General features: G+C 36.7%; 1 protein-coding gene across 2 annotated transcripts in view; it reads left to right on the top strand.

Moving 5' to 3' along the window:
* The window catches only part of LOC127854001 (bleomycin hydrolase-like), a 51,459-nt gene extending 40,218 nt beyond the window's left edge, over positions 1-11,241 (top strand). The window contains exons 9-11 of one of the 2 annotated variants that reach the window (XM_052388912.1): positions 504-621; positions 6,832-6,895; positions 10,469-11,241. In XM_052388912.1, coding sequence (XP_052244872.1) covers positions 504-621; positions 6,832-6,895; positions 10,469-10,623 — 337 coding nt within the window. In that variant the 3' untranslated portion in view covers positions 10,624-11,241. Of the gene's footprint in view, positions 1-503; positions 622-6,831; positions 6,896-9,409; positions 9,652-10,468 lie in introns of those variants that run through there. The other variant, XM_052388903.1, reaches the window with a different exon arrangement.

Consider the following 11,241-nt stretch of genomic DNA (forward strand, 5'->3'; position numbering starts at 1 on the left):
TTGTCTGTCTGTCTGTCTCAACCTTGGTTAAAGTTTTGCAATAACTTTTGCATTATTGAATATAGCAACTTGATATTTGGCATGCATGTGTATCTCATGGAGCTGCACATTTTGAGTGGTGAAAGGTCAAGGTCATCCTTCAAGGTCAAAGGTCAAATAGATGGCTTCAAAGTGGCACAGTAGGGGGCATTGTGTTTCTGACAAACACATCTCTTGTTTTAACCTTTGATTTCAACGCATGACCAAGTGTGTCAATTTATTTCATTGTATGCCTTTGAACAAAATTTGTTAATTTACAATAATAGTATTTGATTTTTTTTTTATTTTTCTAAAAAAAAAATGATATCAATATACTCATAACCGAAAGTGATAGATTTTTAAAAAAGCACTCTTGCAACACAACTGATACAAAGAAGGTAACCACAATGTTTTTACCAACATAATTTAAGAGTTTTGAGATTGAGATAACAGCTCGTAAATATTATGCTGTGTGTGCTTTTCAGACTGGATTTTCAGCTGATGTTTGATGTGGATACACTAAAGCTGGGCAAGGCAGAGCGGCTAATGTATGGAGAGTCCCTTATGACCCATGCCATGGTCTTCACTGCTGTAAACACCAGTGTAAGTTTGTGGGTTGTGTTGATACCGTTAGCTATCAGTCTTGTTAATCATAGGACTGAAAATCTGAGAAGCTGAAGTAAAATTCACAATCTGGCCCATAATTTGTGTAGGGGATGGTCATGAATAACTGTGTAGGGTTTGGTCAAGAATACTTGGATAGGGTTTTGTCAAGAATGCTTGTGTAGGAGATGGTCACGACTACTTGTGTAGGGTTTGGTCAAGAATACTTGTGTAGGGTTTGGTCAAGAATACTCGTGTAGGGGATGGTCAAGAATACTTGTGTAGGGTTTTGTCAAGAATACTTGTGTAAGGTTTGGTCAAGAATACTTGTGTAGGGTTTGGTCAAGACTACTTGTGTAGGGTTTGGTCAAGAATACTTGTGTAGGGTTTGGTCAAGAATACTTGTGTAGGGTTTGGTCGAGGATACTTGTGTTGGGTTTGGTCAAGAATACTTTGTAGGGTTTGGTCAAGAATACTTTGTAGGGTTTGGTCAATAATACTTGTGTAGGGTTTGGTCAAGAATACTTGTGTAGGGTTTGGTCAAGAATACTTGTGTAGGGTTTTGTCAAGAATACTTGTGTAGGGTTTGGTCAAGAATACTTTTGTAGGGTTTTGTCAAGAATGCTTGTGTAGGGTTTTGTCAAGTATACATGTGTAGGGTTTGGTCAAGAATACTTGTGTAGGGGATGGTCAAGAATACTTGTGAAGGGTTTGGTCAAGAATGCTCTTGTTGGGTTTGGCCAAGAATACTTGTGTAGGGTTTTGTAAAGAATACTTTTGTAGGGTTTTGTCAAGAATAATTGTGCAGGGTTTGGTTAAGAATAATTGTGTAAGGGATGGTCAGGACTACTTGTGTAGGATTTGGTCAAGAATACTTGTGAAGGGTTTGGTCAAGAAAACTTGTGTAGGGTTTGATCAAGTTGTGTTGGGTTGTGTTGATACCGTTAGCTAGCAGTCTTTGTTAATCCTAGGACTGAAAATCTGAGGAGCTGACTAAAATTAACAATCAGGCCCATAATTTGTGTAGGGGATGGTCAAGAATAACTGTGTGGGGTTTGGTCAAGAATACTTGGGAAGGGTTTTGTCAAGAATGCTTGTGTAGGAGATGGTCACGACTACTTGTGTAGGGTTTGGTCAAGAATACTTGTGTAGGGTTTGGTCAAGAATACTTGTGTAGGGGATGGTCAAGAATACTTGTGTAGGATTTTGTCAAGAATACTTGTGTAAGGTTTGGTCAAGAATACTTATGTAGGGTTTGGTAAAGAATACTTGTGTAGGGTTTGGTCAAGAATACTTGTGTAGGGTTTGGTCAAGAATACTTGTGTAGGGTTTGGTCAAGAATACTTTGTAGGGTTTGGTCAAGAATACTTGTGTAGGGTTTGGTCGAGAATACTTGTGTTGGGTTTGGTCAAGAATACTTTGTAGGGTTTGGTCAAGAATATTTTGTAGGGTTTGGTCGAGAATACTTGTGTTGGGTTTGGTCAAGAATACTTTTTAGGGTTTGGTCAAGAATACTTGTGTAGGTTTTTTCAAGAATACTTGTGTAGGGTTTGGTCAAGAATACTTGTGTAGGGTTTGGTCAAGAATACTTGTGTTGGGTTTGGTTAAGAATACTTGTGTAGGGTTTGGTAAAGAATACTTGTGTAGGGTTTGGTAAAGAATACTTGTGTTGGGGATAGTCAAGAATACTTGTGTACGGTTTGGTCAAGAATACTTGTGTAGGGTTTGGTCAAGAATAATTGTGTAGAGGATGGTCAAGAATACTTTTGTAGGGTTTGGTCAAGAACACTTGTGTAGGGTTTGGTCAAGAATACTTTTGTTGGGTTTGGTCAAGAATACTTGTGTAAGGGATTGTCAAGAATACTTGTGTAGGGTTTTGTCAAGAATACTTGTGTAGGGTTTGGTCAAGAATTCTTGTGTAGGGGATGGTCAAGAATACTTGTGTAGGGTTTAGTCAAAAATACTTGTGTAAGGGATTGTCAAGAATACTTTTGTAGGGTTTTGTCAAGAATACTTGTGTAGGGTTTTGTCAAGATTACTTGTGTAGGGTTTGGTCAAGAATACTTGTGTAAGGGATTGTCAAGAATACTTTTGTAGGGGTTTTGTCAAGAATACTTCTGTAGGGTTTTGTCAAGAATACATGTGTAGGGTTTGGTGAAGAATACTTGTGTAGGGGATGGTCAAGAATACTTGTGAAGGGTTTTGTCAAGAATGCTTGTGTTGGGTTTGGCCAAGAATACTTGTGTAGGGTTTTGTAAAGAATACTTTTGTAGGGTTTTGTCAAGAATAATTGTGCAGGGTTTGGTAAAGAATAATTGTGTAAGGGATGGTCAGGAATACTTGTGTAGGAATTGGTCAAAAATACTTGTGAAGGGTTTGGTCAAGAAAACTTGTGTAGGGTTTGGTCAAGAATACATTTGTAGGGTTTTGTCAAGAATACTTCTGTAAGGTTTGGTAAAAAAAATCTGGCATGAGTATGTGAATTGTTGAAACAGCAAAAAATCATTATTGACAAACAATGCAAAACATAATTGCAAGTGTGTGGCTTTAACATCTTCTTAAGTATGTGACTCTAACACCAATATAAGTGTGTGCCTTTAACACCATTGAAAGTATGTGGCTTTAACAGTATTGTAAATTTATGGCATAAAAATGGGTGTTAGTTTGTGGCTTAACACAAATAAAAATGTGTTGCTTTCAAAGAAAGTACGTTTGTGTAGTTTTACACCACTGTAAGTGTACGACTTTAACAGCATTGTAATTGTGGATCTTAAACACAAAAGTATGTGGCTTTAACACCAATGCAAATGTGTGACTTTAACACAACTGCAATTTTTTTTTGCTTTAATACCAATTTTAGTTTGTGGCTTTAACACCAGTGTAAGTGTATTTCTTTAACATGTGTAAAGTATATTTCTTTAACACCAGTGTAATAAAATGTAGTATGTAGAAAACATAGGTTTACTCACTATTTCATTGTAAGTAAATCAATTATTCCCTAATCTAAATTGCTTCAATGTACAAAATCGAACAACAACACAACAAATAGGTATAAGGCATGTTATTGGCAGCAAAATACAAATTCAATAGAATCTTGATTTAGCGGACTTCATCCAACTGCAATGACTCAGGGCATGTTTGCTCATGGAACGAAGTACTGATGATTGACTGTTTGAAGCAAGCGGAAACCTAAATTCGAAGGCCATCTTAGTTACTGAAAATATACTAAATAATGTTACAGCAAAGGAGTCAATAATAAATGTCAATCTAAAGAAATAGATATTGCTGGTGACACTGATAAAGCAGAAAAATGCATACGGTATTTGGGTGCATATTTAAACGAAACACTAAATTTTAAAGAACACATCAAAATTAAGTGTCGTACAGCTATGTTCAACTACCTTGAAATCAAAAACATAAGGAAATACTTAACAAAAGAAGCAACAGAAATACTTGTTTTGTCTTTGGTAATATCCCATCTGGACTATTGTAATCTGATCTTGTATGGAACAGCTCAATGGGAAATAAACAAAATGCAACGTATCCAAAACATGTGTGCCAAATTGGTACTCGGCCGACATAAATATGATAGTTCAAAAGATGCTTTATATGAACTTCATTGGCTACCAGTAAAGGCAAGGATAACATTTAAATTACTGGCCTTCATGTATTATTGTTCTGTTGGTCACGCACCAAAATACCTTTCAGAACTTTTAAAAGAAAAAGTACCAGCACGTAACCTACGATCTACAGTCTTGTATAACGGATGTTATGATGTGAAACGCACAAGGAGAAAAACATTCTTGGACAGGAGTTTCGGAGTTGTTGGTCCGAAACTGTAGAATGACCTTCCATCAAGCATCCGGACTTCCGCCTCAATAGACATTTTCAAAAGAAATTTGAAAACATTTCTCTTCAGAGACTTTTACAACCTATTTTAATTTGAATACCTGTGATTTAAAAAAAAATCGAGACTCAGTTGTACGGGCTTATTTGTCACTAGGACTCGGAGGACCAAGAAATTAAAGAATTGTGCGGGTTACTTTGCTTGAAAAGGATATTTATTGTACAAGTGACTGTTAACCAAGAATCATTTGGGCTTCTTTGCTCAATGATTGAGTTACATCAACCAGCTGTCTTTTAGTCACGCTTAGGCCCTCTAGTTGTGTCTTATAGTCACACTGTAATTTTAACCTTCAAGCTGTGTCTTGTAGTCACACTTGGTCAGTCTATTTGTGACTTGTAGTCACGATAGTTCAATAAGGTTAAAACCCAAAAGAAGTGTCCTTAAGGGTGACGGTTGACTAAAAGCTGTGGGATCCGACAGCCAGAGTGCAGAAATATCCTTTTATGTATCCTTTTAGTTAATGAAAAACAGTGTCTTTATGTTGCCAAATATTTGCTCATAAAATAATTATAATTATTGTCTTAACCCGAGTTATATCAGTTTATTACATAATATTTTACTTTTACTTTGTTTTAATAGTTTAGCCGGTATTGTTTTATTGCTTAAGTTTCTTACAGCATTATTATTTATATCACACATATTTAGATCATTTATCCTTTAATTAATGCTGCATAATATTAATAATACCTCTTATTTTTTATCAATATTATGTATATATATATGTTTTGTACAACGCCATTGAATATAATTTTATAAATAGGCGTTTCATCAAATTAGCAAGTTTCAAGTTTTAAGTTTCAATAAGTAATTTATACTATATCAATAAAAATGAAACCTTCGGCTGCATCTAATATGAAAATCTGAAAACAAACTCAATTTACTATACTAACAACAAATATAAAAACATTTCTCTTAAAACTTTCACAGACGTTAATTCTGAAAATAAATATTAATGAAACCAAAACGAAATATGCACATATATCATACAAATGATATAGCAAATTTAACCAAGTAAGGGGGGGGGGGGGGATGGGCAAACGACCTTTCTTTGCTGCCAATAAAACCTCGAGTGTCAAAGAATGCCTCTCGACACCTTTATAACGCCACGTAACTTTGCAATGCAGGAGCTAATTTCCCACTAAATCAAATCATAAAACGAAGAAATACGATCAATAACGAAAACTATAAGTAGAACCAATTTAGAAACGTGAATAATTTAATGTACTTGTGTTGCCTAAATATAAGCGTAAGTGTGTGGCTCTTTTTTAAAGGGACCTTTTCACAGATTTTGGGATGTATTGAAGTTTGTCATTAATTGTTTTTATTGATAAATGTAAACTTTGGGTCTAATTAAAAAGCCCCAGTAAAAAACATTGATAAAATTAAAGATAAACAAAAAGTAAGCCTCAATTTTGAGCTCTTACCACTGACCCCTGGAGTAAAAGTCTCACGCTTAGACCACTCCGCCATCTGTGACTCATGTAATGAATGATGTATTTTATACTTTATACAACGTATTAGCAATCCTCGTAGTGTCACAAAATATAACGACAACAACAGAACTCGCTAAATTATTCAATTATTTTGTGCAAGCGTTGCAACACGAAAAAATTGAATAATTTGGTGAGTTTATAATGTTTGTACATAGCCATTTTCATTTCGTTTTTGAGTGGGAAAGGGTTAATACTGATGCTTTATAGCATAATGTATTAAGCAGTAAAAATGTTACCATCTGATGTTGTCCATAACACTTTTTATTATGCTCCCCCAAAATTTATTTTGGGGGGAGCATATAGTCGCCGCTTCGTCTATCCGTGCGTGTGTGTGTCTGTCCCTCCGTCTGTGCACAATTTTTGTCCGGACTATTCCTCAGCAACTAATGACCGAAATTCAATGAAACTTTATGGGAAGTTTCACTACCAAGAGGAGATGTGCATATTATCAGCGGGTTCTGGTTGGATGATTTTTCACAGAGTTATGGCCCTTTGAAATTTTCCATAACTGTACATATAGTGCAATTCTTGTCAGGGCTATTTCTCAGCAACTAATGACCGGAATTCAATGAAACTTTATGGGAAGCTTCACTACCAAGAGGAGATGTGCATATTATCAGGGGATTCTGGTCTGATGATTTTTTACAGAGTTATGGCCCTTTGAAAATTTCTATAAAAAAATTCTTGTCCCCCCAACTACTGTGCCCTCAAGACGTTTCCTTTTATCTGAATATATAGTGCAATATTGTGACAAAAAAAAACTTTGGGGAGCATCACCCGCTCCAACGGTTTCTTGTTTATTTATTGTAGGACTCTGGAGCTGCTGACAAGTGGAGGGTTGAGAACTCCTGGGGTGACAAAGATGGTGATAAAGGTGATACAAACTGGTCCATTTTAGCAAACATCTTATTTTATTATAACATAAAACTAGGACTTCGATGTTTGATGATGCTGTATTGTATAAAAATTCATTCACTGTCAAACATGTTTGTCAAAAGCATGGCTATTTTTGTGATAGCATATTGTCAATTGACCAGTTGCAAAAAGCAAAGTGAGGTGTTTAAGTTGTTGTCTGCAAAGCTTTGGGCCATGTGCTATTTTTAACCAGGTTTTCCGAAGTAAAAAACTGGTTATTAGATTGGCGAATGCGGGCGGGTGGGCGGCCATTTGGAACAAGCTTGTCCGGGCCATAATTGTGTTGTTCATTGTCAGATTTTAAAATCATTTGGCACATTGATTTTGTTCACCATCATTGGACGGTGTGTCATGGGAAAGAATTACGTCCATATCTCCAAGGTCAAGGTCACACTTTGAGTTCAAAGGTCAAAAATGGCCATAAATGACCTTGTCCGAGCCATAACTATGTCATTCATTGTCAGATTTTAAAATCATTTGACACATTTGTTAACCATTGGACAGTGTGTCGCGCGAAAGAATTACGTAGATATCTCCAAGGTCAAGGTTGCCCATCTAAAAATAGCTTGATTTTGAAACAAGGGGGGTAACTGTAATGAACAATCAGTAGCAATACACATTTTGAGTTGTAGTTGTCTCCCTTAATCAGACTTTTTTATTGAAAACCTGGTTTTGTGACAATTTTGTCCCTTGTTCACTTCTGTCTTATTTATTGACACAAGGGTTTCCATTAGGTTATATTGTGATGTCTGCTATTTCAGGCTACAGTGCGATGTCTGATATTACAGACTACATGGTGATGTCTGCTGTTGTAGGCTACATTGTGATGTCTGCTCTTTCAGGCTTGATTGTGATGTCAACTATTTCAGGCTATATTACGATTTCTTATATTTCATTTATATTAATTTTCAGGGAAGACTGACCGTCATAATATTTAAACTTTTATTTAAACAAGCAGAGTAATAACGAAGCATAATCTGCTTATCTGTGTTGACAGCAAGACTTGAGGTTGATATGTACTGAAGCATGACAGTGTTGCCGATAATTGTTGGTAAGAGCGATAAAGTGGCGCACTTGTGGGTCATTGCTCGGTAATTGCCATCAATGTTGTTTTGACAATATTTGAAATTCTCAGCCCAATCGGTCCCCTTGTAGAACAATTGAGTAATAAGGTCCCCAAAATACACTTGTGAAACTTATGTCTCTTTTAACTTTAATTGGCACTAATTGACATATGTGATAAATCTGCAAACTGTTAATATGACGACGTCACGTAAAAAAAAAAATCATTGATGTACAGTTTAAATACCGTGCTTGATTTGAAAGTATTATTACCCAAACACTTATCAAGACAACAACATCTTGTATTAACTAGCATATCTCAATCAAAAATCGGAAATGTCATTCGGAAATGAACGATTTCGGATAAAAAATGTATAAATAATCGTTGGTACTTGAATCGTGGTTCAGCTGACCAACGAAATCCATGAAAATGCATACCACACAAAATTTAATGGTTTTACAGTACATTGTGATGTCTGACATTACAGATTTAATTGTGGAGTCTACTATTTCAGGTTACATTGTGATGTGTGATATTACAGACTTTATTGTGATGTCTGCTTTTTATGCCCCCGGATAGAAAGATCGGGGTATATTGTTTTTGGTCTGTCTGTCTGTCTGTCTGTCTGTCTGCCTGCTTGCCTGCCCGCCCGCCCGCCCGCCCGCCCGCCCGCCCGCCCGCCCGCCCGTCCGTCCGCCCGCCTGTCCGTCCGTCCGTCCGTCTGTCAGTCAGTCAGTCAGTCATTGTATGTGTGTGTCACAAAACTTTAATCTTCGTTAATTAAACTTTTATAACTTTTGCAATATTGAAGATAGCAACTTCACATTTGACATGCTTGTGTATCTCAAGGAGCTGCACATTTTGAGTGGTGAAAAGTCAAGGTAAAGGTCATCCTTCAAGGTCAAAGGTAAAATATCATTGTATTTTTCGTTCCTAAAACTTTAACCTTGAGTTCGTTAAAGTTTGGTCAAATATTGAAGATAGCAACTTGATATTTGGCATGCATGTGTATCTCATGGAGCTGCACATTTTGAGTGGCTAAAGGTCAAGGTCATCATTCAAGGTCAAAGGTCAAATTTATGGCTTCAAAGCGGCGCAATAGGGGGCATTGTGTTTCTGACAAACACATCTCATGTTCAGGTTACATTTTGATGTCTGCTATTTCAGGTAACATTGTGATGTCTGCTATTGTAGGCAACATTGTGATGTCTGATATTTCAGGCAACATTGTGATGTCTGATATTACAGGCTACATTGTGATGTCTGCTGTTGTAGGCTACCTTGTGATGTCTGCTGTTGTAGGCTACATTGTGATGTCTGCTGTTGTAGGCAACATTGTGATGTCTGATATTACAGGCTACATTGTGATGTCTGCTGTTGTAGGCTACCTTGTGATGTCTGCTGTTGTAGGCTACCTTGTGATGTCTGCTGTTGTAGGCTACATTGTGAAGTCTGCTGTTGTAGGCTACATTGTGATGTCTGCTGTTTCAGGCTACATTGTGATGTCTGCAGTTTTAGGCAACATTGTGATGTCTGATATTGCAGGCTACATTTTGATGTCTGCTGTTGTAGGCTACATTGAGATGTCTGCTGTTTCAGGCTACATTGTGATGTCTGCTATTTCAGGCAACATGTGATGTCTGATATAACAGACTTCATGGTGATGTCTGATATTTTAGGCTAGATTCTAACGTCTGCTATTTCAGGCAACATTGAGATGTGGGCTCTTTTGGGTTACAGTGTGATGCCTGGTATTTCAGGATACATTGTAATATTTCTGGCTTTATTGTGATGTCTGATATTTTTGGGTTTATTGTGATCTCTTCTTTTTCAGGCTTCATTGTGATGCCTGCTATTTTATGCTATATTGTAATTTTTAGCTCGGCTGTTTCCGGAGAAAACCCGAGGTATTGTCATAGCCAGCTCGTCGTGTCGTGTCCGTCGTCGTGACGTGTCCGTCGTCCGCGTCGTGCTAAAACCATAACATTTTGTCAAGGTTTTGAACATTTGCTCTAAAATCAAAGTGCTTCAACCAACAACTTTGAAACTTCATATGTAGCTGCACCTTGATGAGTTCTACATGCTAAACCCATGTTTGGGTCACTAGGTCAAAGGTCAAGGTCACTGTGACCTCTAAAAAATAAAATAAAAATAAAATAAATTCTGACAAGCTTTCATCTATTCAAAACTGCACCCGCATCCGAGCGTGGCACCTGTTATGCGGTGCTCTTGTTATTTTATGCTACATTTTGATGTCTGCTACATCATGTTGCATTGTGATGTCTGATATTTCAGGCTACAATAATAATGTCTGCTATTTCAGGCTACATTGTGATGTTTTATGTTACAGGCTACATTGTTATGTTTGCTGTTTAAGGCTACATTGTAATGTTTGCTGTTTAAGGCTACATTGTAATGTTTGCTGTTTCAGGCTACAATAATAATGTCTGCTATTGTCTGCTATTTCAGGCTACCTTGTGATGTCTGACGACTGGTTCTCTGAGTTTGTGTACGAGGTGGTAGTTAGCAGGAAGCTGATACAGGACCCCAGCATCCTGGCTGTGCTTGACCAGGAACCAGTGAGACTCCCAGCCTGGGACCCCATGGGCGCACTAGCACATTGATGTCAGGGCAGGGCATCGTCATGTTTACAGAGCGTTTGTTCATGGTCTACATGACTCTACGGATTAGTATGGAAAAATAATCTGACTCTTTGTTAGGCCCTGAACAATAAAAACTGGTATATTTGTAACAGCTTTTACTGATAGGGCACATAAGAATGTTTATTCATGAGCTGCATTTGATATTGTTATTAATATTTACTTTGCATGTTTGTGTGTGAATAACAGGGAGTTTTACTTTAGATGTGAGCTATGGTTTTTAAAATATACGTGATATGGAATGATGCTGATTGCTAAAGATTATGATGAAATATAAGGAAAATAATGAACTATGTGAGTACAATCCATATATTTATGTTTTCATAAAGCAATGTGCCATGTGTAAACACATATGTTAAATCATATGTTTGTGTTATGTGATGTTGCTATATTTCTGGAAAGTGTTTTTGATATTGTTGTTAAAACTGCGGAAATGTATAAGATAGTAAGAGAACCAAAATCCCATTAGCTTTTTAATTTAGATATAACTAAATGGAAATTAAATGTATTTGAAATGTAGGAAATGTTCTTTTCGTTTATTTGTATACACAATGTGTTTAAAGAACAGGATCTGGTATTCAA

This window comes from Dreissena polymorpha, chromosome 1, assembly GCF_020536995.1.
Source record: "Dreissena polymorpha isolate Duluth1 chromosome 1, UMN_Dpol_1.0, whole genome shotgun sequence".
Taxonomy (NCBI): Eukaryota; Metazoa; Mollusca; class Bivalvia; order Myida; family Dreissenidae; genus Dreissena; species Dreissena polymorpha.